The sequence below is a fragment of the Bombus pascuorum genome, chromosome 15, assembly GCF_905332965.1.
Source record: "Bombus pascuorum chromosome 15, iyBomPasc1.1, whole genome shotgun sequence".
Lineage (NCBI taxonomy): Eukaryota > Metazoa > Arthropoda > Insecta > Hymenoptera > Apidae > Bombus > Bombus pascuorum.
In genome coordinates, this window is record NC_083502.1 from 7,586,426 (window position 1) to 7,601,565 (window position 15,140).

A 15,140-nucleotide genomic window follows, 5' to 3' on the forward strand; every position below is an offset into this window, starting at 1 on the left:
TTGTACAGCTTGCTAATCTTTTGCAATGTTTACTCCTCGATAAACGTTGTACACGTGAATTCGTCGCTTATACAAAAAAGATCATCGCGGAGTGCAGCTATACACGGTAACACATGATTTTTTTTTTTTCTTTTTTATCTTACACGAGATTCAACAATGATCGAGTAAAAAAGCCGTCCGCGTTTGTTCAACGCGGTAACAAGGGTTGGTAAAATATATAATATGAATATATAGCGATATACATAATATAATCTAATAATCTCTATCTGTATAACATATAATCTGCGTATAAATAATAAATAGAAAAACGAGGAGCGGGGGAAACGGGTGATTAGCTCGGTAATAACTTTAGCACTAAATTACCATTACTAACATCCACGGATCTATGGGGCCATCGTGTGTGTGTTCGTGTGTTAGTGTGTTCGTGTTTGTGTGGGCGGGCGCGCGCGCGTGTGTGCGTGTGGGTGTGTGGGCGCGCGCGCGCGCGAGCGCGTGTCTGAGAGACAATGAGAGAGAAATGAAATGGAGAGAAAAAGAAAAACAGAAAAGTGAGAACGATAATAGAGAAACAGTGAAATAACTAACAATACATGTGAATATACAGCTGATTCATTTGGCATAGTAGTCTAGAGCGTTCCTTTTTCTAGCGCGCAATAGAATGGTCAGTGAAGATCATCGACCCAAGCAGTTTCTAATGACTCGATAAGAGTACGAACAAAAGCCATTTCTTTTCGTGCATTTTCCAAGATCACGCGAGGATCTTGCGAGGTACAGCGCAGTATATTTGGTGCCATCACCATTGCTAAATTGTTTGCATCCATTTTAGTACGGGCAACGACTTCCGGCCTGGCGAAAATCTGAAACAAGTATTTTATACATTGCGCTAATCCCAAATGAAGAAACGAGAAACTAAGAGAAACGGGTCCATTCTACAGCGAGCCCGTTAGTTTCGATCAACCTCCTCTGACAAATTTACGGCAGGAATGACAGTTGATCGTTTGATTGGTACCGACGATTAACGTTATAGTTGCCTAATGTAAATAGGAGCGCGCTTCGATCAACGATTCGCTACTTTGACAGTTGAGCGATAAGAATAGGTATCTTCGATAATCGATAATTCGTACTTCACATTCGGTAATCATACAGAAGTAAAGCTAATTGATAGGAAAGAATACTAACCTGAAGGAATCGTATTAGATGGCAAAGAACACGACGATTCAAATCAGGCAGACGATCTACAAGCGCGGCGACATTGGCTGCGGAAGCTTCGGCATCGTCGTGCCTCATCGACACGCACTCCGTGTAGAAGGAATCAGGTATCAACGGTTCGTAAAGCTCTCGAACCCATAATTTTAACAAAGACGCCGGTGCATGAGCATCTTGAGAAGCTGCCAAAATCGTACCATCCTCGAACCTGTCCAAGCACGACTTTAAAGCACTGACCTCGTCCGCGTCCGCGGACACTCTGAATATCCCCTCCGTCAAGATACCACCTCGAGCGAGCACTTGACGCGTCAACGTGGTCTGTATCCATGGTAACTCTCGATTTGGGAATCTGTCTCTCTGCAGGGCCATTACTTCCGATAACGTCGCCCCAAACATGGACGCGCGGAAAATCTGAATCTACGATTAAATTAAAAGCGAATGAATCTCCATTTCATGGTATGAAGAAATTTAAGGTAACGTTGTGCTGGCCACTTGTAAAATGTAAACAAATAAAATAAGATATAAGGGAATAAAGTAAAATAAGGTTTCGTAGTGAAAGGAAGAAACATACTCTCGCTTGATCAATATCTTCTATGGTAGCCTTGCGAGGCTGTCGCTTGCCATGTGCTCCAATTCGTTGTAAACGACGGCAGGCGACCGTTGCATAATGACTAACTTGCACGTGAATCGGCCACTTGGCCACTTCCGGAAACTGAAAATTCGGATCACGATGTCTGTTCATATAGCCTTCGAGATAAGGCTCGAACGTAGCGCTGGGCGGCACGAACGCCAGACAGACAGCCATCAATTCCCAACCTCTACGTAAACTTTCTTTCCTCGGATTCTCTGTCGTTTGTCTACATATCTGGACGTATAACTCGTCCCGTAATGGCGGCTTCGAATACGCTGTATTCACAATGTCCATAGCTACACTGTCCAATGTCATTCCTACGTTAGCTTTCCGATCGCCCATATACACTTGCACCAGCCTAAACAGATTGCAGGCTTCCCGTTTCAGTAACTTTTCACCATCTACAACTACCAGCATTGGCTGTGGTATAGGATCTTTAGACCAACTAAGAATGTCGCGGACGCTGAACTTTTTCCGGAACAACAATCTCAGTCCCTTCGGCCGTCCGCAGTTCAGATTAAGATTGTCTTGTGCGTATTTCTCGATGTCGCCACCGCCCGCACTGTCATCGCGCCTCGCCTCGTCGACGTCTGTGTTGTCCACACCGATACCAACGCTAGGAACAGAGCTTATCGCGGTAGACGGTGGAACTGGCGGCTGTCTTGTAGTCGCTGTCACCACGGTTTCTCTTGTATCGGCTTGCGAGGCGATATTCGGTGGCGACGGTGGTCGTACTTGTGGCCTCGTTAGAGTGTCAGCAGTATTGTAATACGTCGCTAATCCAGCAGTATCGTAGTTACCCAAATCTACAATAATAATAATAATAATAATAATATAAATATCATTTCAATGTACTGAGATACATATTTTTACGAATTTAATTAAATCCTCGTTCCTCTTAGTTCTTGGATAAATAATAACTAACCTGCATAGTGATCTTCAAGGTATTCTTGACTGGACGAATCACCTTGGTTGCTCGCTGCTTCATCGTCCGCAAACTGATCATCGGAATCGTCATCGGCTCTTCCACCAATACCTTCGCCTCTTCCACCCTCTTCGTCCAAAGAATCGTCACCTTCTTCTACTAACAACGGATCCCCAAACTTGTAACAACCTATAAGATTATTATTTTATTATATAAAAGTGTTATTAATCTAAGTATTATTGATCTAAGATACAGTTATGCTTTTACTATTGAAGACGTGCCTGAGAGTTTTGCTTGCTGAAGAATATAATGCTGAAGCGGCAACAAATGATCGTCGTCAGGTAACAGATTTCCATAAAAGCACGGAGGTGGACTCGGATTACCATTGCTCCTCTTCTTTTTACTATCATCTACCTCTGTCAGCCCTTCTGTTTCTTCGCCCACGGCGCTATTGCTGCTACTATTACTGCTATTGCTACTGCTAGTATTACTGCTAAGCCTTTGTCTAGGTTGTTCGTGACTCTGACTAATAAGATAACGCTCGTGCATAGAATCATCGTCCCTATCTCTTCTTCTTGACTGTTGCTGATGTTGCTGTTGCTGCTGCTGCTGCTGTTGCTGCTGCTGCTGCTGATGATGATGATGATGATGCAATTGTTGCAGCTTCTGCTGCTGCTTCTGCTGCTGTACAAAACTGTAACTGCGAGCCAGTGGCTGCGGCACGCCTTAAAACATATAAGAGAAGAAAAGAGAATGGATTAAAATTCAAGATACCGATGATATCAATTCATTTTAAAGGAACACGAGTTATCGTCGTACTTACAATCCAACGAATTGTTACACGCAGTATTCCTTCTATATTCTTTTTCTCTATCACGCTCTCGTTCTCTTTCTCGTTCTGCAACCTCAAGGCTTCTCTGCTTCGACGTATTGCTCAAAACGCCCACACCTCTGACAAGGCTCTTCGAAGGCTCATTTCTTTCGGCTAACATTGCGCCGTACATATCTCTAACATTCGCTTCTGAAAGCGACACTGAACATCCATGATGCCTTCTTCCTATACTACCGGTATTATCTTGCTTATTCATATTACGCGGATGCATGGAACTTGGATAAAAGGCTGAAGTGTTTGTTTTGTCCAAACTATTTACTCTTTCCCTATGATGAATTTCCCTTTCCCTATCTCTATCTCTATGATAACGATTACTGCTTTCCACCAGGGAGCCATACTTCTCACCCTGTGATTTATAACTATGACTCAACTGAACTTCTGGCGGACGGTACGGAGGCATCTCTTGCCTAAATCTAGATTCCATCAATGACTCCCGATATGGCGAAGTACTTGGTTCAGGACCATACGAACCTCTACTACTTTCTCTACCTACAGCAACAAAACGGTTTGAGGTAATTTCTTACTTCCTTCTTTGCATTCTGCTTGAACGAAGATTATTACAGATCTTAATTTTTTAATGAAACTTAACTCACATTCTTACCATTTTTATTCTTTTCCAGTTCTAAATTCCCTGCCCTACCCTCGCGTTGTGAATCAACAAACGTCTTCTTCTTAAATAGGGGAGTACTAGTTGAGAGTGACAAACCCAACGGAGGCGGTTCACCCAACGGTACTGATTTCTGATTCTTCACACTTTCTAAAGTGCCACTCTTGTGCCCCCTAGCTTCCAACGTACCGCTGTGTTGCCTGGGCGAGGATTGTGCTTGAATTGCCGGTGTCTGGGCGACGGAACGATGATGATGCCGATGAGGAGAATCCAACAATCGATACCCAGTCGATTCCAAAGACGTGCGACTGTGAGAAACAGAACTGTCACTAGATCGACCAGAATCCTGAGAATGATTATGCTGACGTCGTGTTGTGGGCACTTCATGATGCCTATGATGTCTATTATTATGATGGTGGTGGTGATGATGATGATGCCGCCTTGAAGATGGAGATGGAGAAGGGGGAGACGTTTGAAGGTCCACGCCAACACTGGATGTTCTCGTTTTATTTACACTACCACTTTGCTATAATAAAAGGTAGCATAATTCTATATCGATCGTTCTTTTAACACAAAGACCGTATGACAAAGGACTTACCAACGAAGAAGATAAATTGGAACTTTCTTGATGATTAAACCTTGTTAATCGGCTGACCGAAGGAGTTTGTGTCTGTGTCGATACAGACTCTTTCTTTCTTGGCTCGGTTGATTTCTGAGTATCGGCTCCGCTACTACTTGCTGGTTCTGTATTTTGCTTTAATGTCTACAATACGACAAATTCTTGTAACTCTTTCTATTAAATCTAATGTCAGTACTATTAAAAACAAAGTAAATAACAAATATAACCAACTACTCCTTATTCGTCAAAATCATTTAAAGTTAAAATATATTATCCGCGGATTATAGGAAATAAAAATGTGGTACAAGCGAACAAAGCATAAAACGTTCTGAAATGATTTTCATGCTTTCAATATGGTATAATGTATACCAGAGTTTTTCTCCTAGCTACAAACAGCTATTTATAGCTGTATGGAGAGCAGACAGCTTGCTCACTTATATCTTCAACATCCTACGGGGAGACAACATTGATGTATAGAAAAGCTTCTAAATCATTATGTCTACACATACCACGGAATTTGTATCCCTGAGAAGTCAAACGCTATGTTCAGCGAGTAAATATACGCAATGTCAACAGACTTTTATCAGTAAATGGAATTTCAAATATTCAAGAGGCCCGCCTAATTTTTAGCACAGTATGACGGATATTTTTAATACTGTATCACCACCGTTCTAAATTACATATTTGTTATCAAAGTGAATCACTCACCTGAAGCTTTGCTAAAGGAATGATGTCGCAATCACTTGGACGGTGCCACACAGTTTTCTGGGATGTTGCATTGTAATAATAAAATCGTGAAGTATTTTGATCAAATAGTTCCCACCATTGATTGTTATCTGTCTTTTTCCTATAATAAAAAGCGGAACAATGACATATACATATGAATGCCCAATATTTGAGGAACTATTATTTACGTTACAATCCAATAAATTTCATCAAGTAATATAGAACTATTCGCTTTGACTACTATTAAATGTAGGTTACAAAGAACATTAAGATTCCATACATGTGTCATGTAGAAATCTTGTTAATTATAAATGCTTCCTATATCATAAAAGGAAAAGCTTACATGACGATAACTTTCACCAAGCTGATTAGATCAAAAAGACAGTTTAATCTTTTAGGCAACTGATTATTTTTCTTAATGATGAAGTTGACTTTGTAATTCATTGCAATGTAATTCAATGTTAATTATATCTTGGAGCATTTACTTATAAAAGAATATATATATTTCTGTCTTACACTGGTACACCAGGTGGAGGATCCCATACACATTCTCCAGTTGTGAGATTAGCATACATATGCTCCTTGGTGCGAGGTTCTATAATTTCTACCCATTCCATTCTACTGCAATATTACAGAGGATTTTTTATTTTAGAGATATAGATGATTATGAATAACACATATTAATTTCATTGAAATAATTTATCATAAGGAAATAATTTTATTATTCTCTTCCAGAAAACCTCTTCTTTCTTTTTCTTCTTTTTTCTTTCTTTTTTTTTTTTTTTTTTTTTTTTTTTTTTTTTATAGAAAATTTACTTGAAAAAATCTACTGTATGGATTAATAACAATACTAAAATAAATATTATTAAAAAGTATATAAGCGATATTTAAACCTGATAAAATCACTAGTGCACACATTAAATCATTAAAGCATGTGGGATGCACTCGAAGATAAATTTGTTGTTCCTTTTTATTACTATAATTAAAAACTCTAAAAATAGTGCGGCAAAGTGAAAAAAAAAAAGAGAATATATATATATATATATATATATATATATATACGGTATGTTTAATGCATGGATTAGATCGAGGGGATATTATATACAGTACATTTAATGACAACCGGCCCAATACAGTTTTAGTAAACCGGGAGATAGAATCGCAACAGATTAGCCATAAGATATAAATAATTAATCGATAGCATTCTGTCAAATTTACGGGGCAAAAATGGGACACGAAATCGCTTTATCGAAGTTCATTTTCCTTAGGTAATAAATATCGTAGATAAACTAGAAATCCCTATCGTGGGAAAAAAAGCTTTGGTCCTTCTAGTAAAACGTTCGAAACAACGGGGAAGTGCAAACATTTAAAAACGAGGAAAGTTTCGTTGTAATAAAAGGGTGTCCACCCCCCCTCCCCCGCCCCTGTAACCATAAATTGATAGGAATGCTGGCTGCAATACGAGCAACCGTCTGATGTCATGCTATCCGTTTAATTGACCGAAATAGGCAGCAGAAATCCATTCGTGCATAGTTGTATACAAAGGAGCGGAAAAAACGAAAGTGGTGAAAGAGACAGAGAGGAAAAGGCGACACACGCATGACTTCGATAATTCGAACATACAGGGTGTTGCAGCGACTATGTTGCAATCGGCAATAGGGTGATTCTACATGAAAAAACAAGTCGATAATATAGAATAAAATTTATTCATATGACATTTCGTTTTCGAGAAAATCGAGATTGAAAATTTGTCAAATATACTTGAACTTGGCCATTGAACATACATGTAATACATGTAAATACATGTGAAAATAAGCGAAAGATAAAGAATAGTATATGTTCATAAAACTTAGAAATATATTATGCGTGCTAGGCCAATTCATAAGTAACTTCCTACTTTCTTGAAAATCTTGAGACCTGGAACGGAAAAATGTTATTTGACATTTTCCACTTATTTTCACAAGCAAAATAACCTAATGCTGATTGCTTTATTCGTACCTAGTCTGTAATTAGCCAAGTTCAAGTATACTTTACAAATTCTTTAATTAGTTTTTTTCAAGAACGAGGCATCATACGAACAAATTTTGTTCTATAGTTTCGACTTGTTTGTTCACGTAAAATCACCCTATTGCTGATTGTAACACAGTTGCTGGGACACCCTGTATACATGAAATATGAAATTGTTAAAATGAATCTTGTTGAACTTAAAGACCCACCCAGTTATGTATATTGATAAACTTAAAAATCATTAAGAGAAACACTATCGTTCGTTCGAAGAATATGACGAGGCTCTCTGTGAGAAAACTGGGACGGGTCACTGGGAAAAAAATTCACTATCGATCCGCGAAACATAGCCACTATATCGCAGCGATGGTACTTATTTCCATTCCCCTAGAATCGAACGAATTTCATTCTTACCCGTCGGAAGCCATCGCGAACAATCAATCCGTGTATCAGCGAAAACAAAACACCTCACGTCACTCGGTGAACACTTTGTGACACTTCACGAGCGCTGCAGTGACACTTCGATGTCGCAACGTCCCATTTCCACGAGCACGAGCGACGCAGCCCCTTCATGGCAGCCCACCGGCGGCCATCTTTTTTTCTTCTGCGAGTTTCAACGTTCTGCCACTATAGCGAACAAAAACTTACTTTATCCTAGATTCCCGACATATCGTCCCGAAGATGCGCTCGAACGCTCTTCTCTAGCGCTTCCACGTCTGTGAGTATTTATTCGCGATTCGATTCGCGATCGGATACTACTCACCGATGATATATCCCATGCATCGTGATTTATCTTGCCTCCTTTTAGTTTGTTTATTTTTCGTCTCCTTTCCTTTTCTTTTCTTTTTTCCTTCTCTTTTTTTCTCTTTTTTTTCTTTCGGTTACGTTACACTTCCCGGACTTAAGATGAATATCGATTGATTACTGGGATGGTCTACGTTGCTTACATCGTTGGATAACTATAAATACAAGACTAGACACTGTTCATAAGAATCGACCGTGTTTTGATGGTTGACATCTTTGATAAAACTGTTATCTATTCGTAAGTGATAACGTATGTATGTATGTATCGCGCAGTTGAGGTTAGAAATGCTCATGGTCGTATCTTTACTCGTTTGAACCATGTTTGAGCATAGTGAGTTGTCCCCAGACACGCACTTTCGAATGGTTTCTTGAAACTTTGGATTTGTTTATAACTTGTCATGTCATTTTAATTACTCACATTAATATTCGGACACAGCACACTATCTCTACTTACATTTGTTGCTTTGTATAAGAGGGGGTGACTTAAATATCGTATTGTTTACTCTATGAAAATGTATGAACCATTTATTGTAGCTCGAAAATATGTAAACAATTTCGCTCTGTAACAATAACATCTAATTTTACAGTAGGCTTAAAAAAAAGAGGTTGCCCTCCTTATTTCTTAAATTCGGAATGCTCCTCTTTATACCTTTTAATAGTATCTGTTATAATTAGTAATAATAATTATGCAATTTCACGATAACTTTCATCCTTTTTTCTACGACAAATTACAAGTTGTCTTTTATCATAACTAGTATTCTTTCCTTTTCCTAACATGTTAAGTTTCTCGATGTATTATACAAACATTCATGTTAATTTCTTTTGCCGTTTATTGTACAAAATAACTATATAAAGTGAATGTATTCCGCGGTTCAAAAGCGAATCGTCTATAACTGTCCGCAAGAATCTGTCCGATAACGATAACTGTCTATGGTTTATCTCCACAACTGAGGAGGAGGTGGTTCCCCCTTGAAACAGTGACGCGAGTAATGTGACACGGCAGTGGCTTCTCTTTAAAGATCTGTAGCGTCTTTGTATCAATAAAACAACACTGATGCAACGGCAAAACTCTTTTTATTTAAAATTTTCCTCTCTTCAAGACTTTGGAAACAGTTTGCGAACAGCTTGCGTACAGTTATAAACTTTTAATAAAACCAAGTTAAAGTGAGCCAAATTACATCGTGTTTGGTCTCATTTTAATCAGAAAGATCTCATCAATATGTTAATGAAATTTTTATTAATGAAAAACTGAAAATAAACAAATTTCCTTGCTGCACCAGTGTTGCCTCACCGATATATAGGTTTTTAATTTTGCCGACTCTCAATCCCTCTATCATATTCATTCGCTGTTCTTCTACGTCTGTCAAATTACAAACAGCTTGAAAATGGAATCTCCTATTCGCTAACTGTTGCGCAACAACCTAATCCTGAATACTTATAAATAGATAATTTACCCACAAGTGTTATGTTCTCTTCTTTAAACGCACAACAAGAAAAGAAATTTATTTACACTATCGCAAGTATTTTTTTTATCCTAATTCGCCAGAATCAAATGCAAACGACATCTGCACTATTTTACAACAACTATATTACAATTTATTTTAACGTTCCTTTTTCTACCGTCTAGAGTCTAGAACGTATCACGATAACAGTGCATCAGAATTTTTCATTTATGCATTGCAAAAAAGGATGATATCATTCATTAAATCCGAGTGACGTATTTACGGTAAGTAGTTATTCAAGATTTAAGGAGAAGCCACAAGTATTCATGATACTAATATCAACCTGTAACTTGTAACCTTTTTGTATATAAAAAGTTTTTATCGTCTTGTAAACAATATTTGTTACATTTGGGTTCTGTTATTCGATCTTTCTACAATAATCGATGTTAAATCCTATGCAATTATACGCTTGTAACATTGTATATATATATTGTATATATATTTTTGTTGTATTTGTATATATATATGCGTGTGTGTGTGTGATAAATTGTGACATTATATATATATATAATTATATATATATAAATTATTGCCTATTTTTTATCTAGTACATAATTAACAATTTTCAAATTAAGATAGACTTACTGAATTTTCTCACAATTATAAACTATGTTTCAATCGACATTTTGGTAAAAATTTAATAATTTTTTTTTTTATTAACTTTTATATTTCATTTTTAACAGTGTCAACGCTATCAAAAGAATAAGTAATATATTTAGACTAAGTGCTGTGATATAATACCGACAATGGATCAAGATGTATTAACAGTCTTAAAGCTATTAATGATAGGAGAATCAAATGTTGGAAAATCAAGGTACCTATTTAAAACAATAAATTACTTTTTAATGCTATGTAGAGTTGAGTCAATATATTATATTATATTATTGTTATTGTTGGCAGCATACTTCTTAGATTTACTGAGGATGAATTTCATGAAAATATGCAAAGCACAGTTGGCATGGATTATAGAACTAAACAAGTCACAATTGATGGCAATACAGTGAAACTTGCAATTTGGGTTAGTTACCTCAGTTGTATCAAAATTTATATTTTTCATTTAATGTAATATAATATATTCAAAAATTATTGCAGGACACTGCCGGACAAGAACGTTTTCGTACTCTAACACCTAGTTACTACAGAGACGGTCAAGGCGCTATATTAGTGTATGATGTTACAGATAGAGTTACTTTTATGAAATTAGAAACATGGCTTAACGAATTGAATACATATTGCAATAAGACAGATATTATTAAAATGGTAGTGGGTAATAAAATAGATTTACCAAACAGAGAAGTAAGCACTGAAGAAGGTTTACAATTTGCCCGGAGACACCAAACCCTATACATTGAAAGCAGCGCTAAAACGGCAGACGGAATCAAATGTTGTTTCGAAGAACTTGTACAAAAGGTATAATCATTTATTTTCTTTACAATTATTAATTCTTATCTATTAATACTGTTTGTAGATAATACAAACTCCTGGACTTTGGGATCGACATGCCCTTCTTAAATCCGCAGCGTATGGTAATGGTAATATGGGAGGTGCAAGACATAGAGGTCAGAGAGGGATACAATTGGCAGATGAGACTCAGCCACACGAACCACATACAAATTGTTATTGCAGTTTGATTTAAATGATTGTAATATAATATAAAATTCTGCCAGTGATAACTGTAAAAGAAACTATAGCTTGAATATGGTCTAAACTTTATTCAAAAACTAGATATTGAAGAGTGAGATCGTTGAAAACAAAAACGTGAATAATACTATGTCACATTATATTGCTTTGTGTATGTTACGGGAAAAAATATTTTGTACCTTATGTATCAAAGATGGATACATACATATACAATGAGTTTGCTTCTATCTTCTAATTCTTTGTTAAATAGTTAAATTTTATAGGTATTTGTAATACAAAATTTATATTCATGTAAATATATTATGCGTATGCACATAATTTAATGACTAATAAATATCAATAGAACTGCAGCAACGCTATAAACAAATATGGTATCTTTAACTCCTGTAGAGAACGCTTTTGCATGCGCTGCAGCATTTATAGCTTCAATATTTTCTGATCTGTTTTTTTATCATGATATTGATTTGATTTTGATATTTATTTGAACAATAAATAGGTAAAATGCATATCATTACATATGTAAACAAAATGTATTTCAATATTACGTTAAATATGTTTATTTAATGTTCTGCATTTTATACGATTATATTTTTAAAATGTGATCAAATAAACAATAATTATCTCATACATAAAATTATTTACTTAAAATTATTTTAATGTATTTATCTTTATGAATAAAATAAATTTCTCCATTTAAATTGTGGTAGAATAATGTGATATCTCACTCTCTGTGATATAAACAGTTGCCTGTTAGAATATTTGATCTTAAACAATCATTTCGTGTGTCCTGAAAATTAATTTAATCTGTATGTAATTAATTAAATAAAACAGTTATGTTATTTGACCGCCGCAGAAGCTATGAAAACGTTACTAAATATCCGCATAATAAAAAGTAAACTAAGTTACAATATTTCAATTATATCTGAAACAACTTTTAAATTGTGAGGTACATCTCTTGCTTGGAATCAATTAACTGTTTGTAGAGATACTTCCATCGAATCACGTACAACATTATCATCAAAAGAAATTTTACACGCAACTAAATTGGACGTTGTCCTAACTAATAAAGGACTTCAAATATATGGAACATGGAGCACAGAAAAATTACTAAAGTTATTAACAAACAGACTTAAACAATGTGCAATTCATGCGCAATCAAATACACTGAAAATTATTTCTAACGGAATAAACGATAAAAGATTATGGATCACTGTCTATAGTGGCTTATATAGCATTAGTGTTTTAAAGGAATTAAGAAAGAAAGGTGTCCCTATCTATAGCATAAATTAAAACAAAAATTATATTGATTTAACTCCATTTTTAGGTATGCCCATATACAGCATCATAAAAGCAATGAAACTGGGCCTCGTCAGTCTTAGCTATTGTGAACTTCTTTATTTTAGAGAATTTGATATAGAACCTCATAATTTGGAGTTCAAAGAAATGTGGTTCAATAAGTTTAACGACGGGCTGATCTTAAATCTAAGATCTACAGGTTTAAGTGAAATAAATTGTTGGAATATTATCATATATGGAGTAGTACTTCAAACACCAACTATTCTTCGTCATTTAATTTTAAGTGGCATTGATGTTCCTGGAATTTTAAATTGGCAATCTCCCCTTAATTTTGCATCATCTAAAATAATTGAATTTTTAAAACACATTGGAATAGAAGAAGACGTCATACAATTAGTAGAACAACACGGAATCGATGAAGAAACGGAAGAAATGTTAATTGATTTAGGACTAAATGAAATGGAAACAAAATTTTCAATTACGGAGGTTTGAATACAATTGTTTAACTTGTTCTGTATACCATACCTGTTGTGTTAATATTTTCTACAGGAACTAATATGTGAATGCAGTTTAACTATATTGGAACGAACCTGTAGTTGTCTAGATATAACACAAGAGAGTTGCAGGACAAATAGCTCTAAAAGCAGTTTCAGTTTTGCTAGTCGACCAGATTGTTACCAACAATATGCTTGTCAATGTCACATTTTAGCAAAAAATGAAACAGTACATGAATTAACAGCACAACAAAATGATTACTTAAGGTAAATGATAATTGTTTGATATTAAGAAATATTGTTTTATTTTCATTCTCTAATTTCCTATAATAGGCAAAATATCATGGTACCATTATCATGGGCGGTGGCTAAAACTTTAGAATACAATCCATCAGATCCAGTACATTTCATAGGATATAAATTATTGCAGTGGACTTGCAACAACATTTCTCAAACGGAGAAAGACAAGCATCAACAATTAATTGCATTATCTACTATAAAAATGGATCATAAACTTATTGTCAGTGTTATTTACAATAATTTTCAATGCTTGAAAAATAGTTCCTTTATTTCATTAAAAATAATTAGTACAATGTATAATATCATATATATATATATATATATATATACATATATATGATACATATATATGATATATGATACATATATATGATATATATCATATATATATGTATATATATAAACATAAAGCATTAATATTCTTAAACTAGGATAAAAAACATTTAGAAAAAGAGGGATTAATTAAAACTCTGAATCAAAAGGCTATAATAAGAAATATCCCTTGTAATATTTGTAAAAATCATCAAGAGTTATATCGTATTGAAAAACAATGTTGGAAATGCTTATGGAGACCAATTAGAAAATTAGGAAGTTGTGAATTTCCTGATATATGCAGTTCATGTAAAATCAATGTATCAGACGAAGATGGCAATGCCTGATTATTATCTTATTTGGAGCATTTTAACAACTAATAAAAATCTCTATAAAAGATAGATATTTAAAAGGCTTTTTAGAAAAAATTCTTTAAAAAACTCGTTTATTTTGTAATTTGCCTTGTACATTTGTTCCAAGATTATTAAAATGGTGCAGTGTAATCCCATGAAAGTGTTACATGGAACAGAATGGAATGAATAAGTATTAAATTCATTTTGTCGTAATACAAAAAAAGACTCCAAATACATTGTGGCAGTGAATCTAATTACAATCCTTCTTAAACATATGACATTATGTTACATTTGTATGGATTTTTATATTACGTTATTAGCAGTTCTAAAATAAAATTATATATAAAATTTCGATTATATTCACTAATGATAGTAATGACGTGGATAGCCTTAATTATAATACGTATACATGAGTTTTTGTGTATAACATGTAGTGTTCAAAAGAATCGCATGTTTAATTTTATTACAAGATCCTCTTTTGTGATTACCCTATATGATACAGTAATTAACAATATATATCTTTTTCTTTTACTGAAATTTTCTTTGTTGAGTGTAACTGTTAAACAATTATTAGTTTAAAATGTATGATAAACAATGCTGGCTTTTTGAAAAAGCATTGTTCTTGTCCGTCGCTAGATAAAATAGGTTTCATGCTTGTGAACATAAAAATGAATGAGTTTATGAAACATTCTCTATATGTTTATCATAATAACAGTCATTTAAAGCATAAAATCCGCGTTCCTTCTCTGTATAATCGCATATAGAATGTCCCTGTACATAGAATATAAGAATGATTTCTGCAGATTTAATGATTCAGGTACTACTGTA

The 15,140-nt window shown here is 34.9% G+C and overlaps 3 protein-coding genes and 1 long non-coding RNA gene across 7 annotated transcripts; 2 read left to right on the forward strand and 2 right to left on the reverse strand.

Moving 5' to 3' along the window:
• Positions 1 to 8,165, reverse strand: LOC132914426 (uncharacterized). Of its 3 annotated transcripts, none has more exons than XM_060973534.1 (11): positions 8,025 to 8,165; positions 6,123 to 6,227; positions 5,589 to 5,727; positions 4,860 to 5,024; positions 4,256 to 4,787; positions 3,586 to 4,143; positions 3,044 to 3,487; positions 2,763 to 2,951; positions 1,778 to 2,643; positions 1,180 to 1,623; positions 1 to 857 (listed from the first exon to the last, which is right to left on the reverse strand). In XM_060973534.1, exons 1-11 carry the CDS (start codon positions 8,036 to 8,038, stop codon positions 663 to 665), a joined length of 3,651 nt encoding a protein of 1,216 aa, XP_060829517.1. In that variant the 5' UTR covers positions 8,039 to 8,165; the 3' UTR covers positions 1 to 662. The 3 variants fall into 3 exon arrangements, with proteins under 3 accessions (XP_060829517.1, XP_060829518.1, XP_060829519.1); XM_060973535.1 differs by lacking the exon at positions 8,025 to 8,165 and adding an exon at positions 7,823 to 7,998; XM_060973536.1 differs by lacking the exon at positions 6,123 to 6,227 and having other exon boundaries at positions 8,025 to 8,159.
• Positions 6,350 to 7,816, reverse strand: LOC132914452 (uncharacterized). The gene is made up of 2 exons (XR_009659597.1): positions 7,605 to 7,816; positions 6,350 to 7,523 (listed from the first exon to the last, which is right to left on the reverse strand). It is a non-coding gene; the product is annotated as an uncharacterized LOC132914452 (long non-coding RNA).
• A 53-nt stretch (positions 8,166 to 8,218) lies between the features above and the next one.
• LOC132914445 (ras-related protein Rab-18) lies at positions 8,219 to 12,191 on the forward strand. Of its 2 annotated transcripts, none has more exons than XM_060973578.1 (5): positions 8,219 to 8,328; positions 10,600 to 10,730; positions 10,817 to 10,934; positions 11,009 to 11,326; positions 11,385 to 12,191. In XM_060973578.1, the coding sequence occupies exons 2-5, from the start codon at positions 10,663 to 10,665 to the stop codon at positions 11,550 to 11,552; spliced, it is 672 nt and encodes a 223-aa protein (XP_060829561.1). In that variant the 5' UTR covers positions 8,219 to 8,328; positions 10,600 to 10,662; the 3' UTR covers positions 11,553 to 12,191. The 2 variants fall into 2 exon arrangements, with proteins under 2 accessions (XP_060829561.1, XP_060829560.1); XM_060973577.1 differs by lacking the exon at positions 8,219 to 8,328 and adding an exon at positions 9,800 to 10,140.
• Positions 12,192 to 12,522: 331 nt separating this feature from the next.
• Positions 12,523 to 14,660, forward strand: LOC132914443 (uncharacterized). The gene is made up of 5 exons (XM_060973575.1): positions 12,523 to 12,821; positions 12,882 to 13,339; positions 13,403 to 13,614; positions 13,681 to 13,867; positions 14,079 to 14,660. The coding sequence occupies exons 2-5, from the start codon at positions 12,884 to 12,886 to the stop codon at positions 14,304 to 14,306; spliced, it is 1,083 nt and encodes a 360-aa protein (XP_060829558.1). The 5' UTR covers positions 12,523 to 12,821; positions 12,882 to 12,883; the 3' UTR covers positions 14,307 to 14,660.
• The last annotated feature ends 480 nt before the right edge of the window (positions 14,661 to 15,140 follow it).

Coding starts and splice junctions, on each gene's coding strand:
- LOC132914426 (XM_060973534.1), bottom strand. Junction 2,644..2,762: donor CCTTGAAGATCACTATGCAG/GTTAGTTATTAT, acceptor TTATTATTGTAG/ATTTGGGTAACTACGATACT. Junction 1,624..1,777: donor AAGATATTGATCAAGCGAGA/GTATGTTTCTTC, acceptor ATTTAATCGTAG/ATTCAGATTTTCCGCGCGTC.
- LOC132914443 (XM_060973575.1), top strand. CDS start 12,884: ATGCCCATATACAGCATCATAAAAGCAATGAAACTGGGCCTCGTCAGT. Junction 13,615..13,680: donor CAACAAAATGATTACTTAAG/GTAAATGATAAT, acceptor TTCCTATAATAG/GCAAAATATCATGGTACCAT. Junction 13,868..14,078: donor AAATGGATCATAAACTTATT/GTCAGTGTTATT, acceptor TTCTTAAACTAG/GATAAAAAACATTTAGAAAA.
- LOC132914445 (XM_060973578.1), top strand. CDS start 10,663: ATGGATCAAGATGTATTAACAGTCTTAAAGCTATTAATGATAGGAGAA. Junction 10,731..10,816: donor TCAAATGTTGGAAAATCAAG/GTACCTATTTAA, acceptor TATTGTTGGCAG/CATACTTCTTAGATTTACTG. Junction 10,935..11,008: donor CAGTGAAACTTGCAATTTGG/GTTAGTTACCTC, acceptor AAATTATTGCAG/GACACTGCCGGACAAGAACG.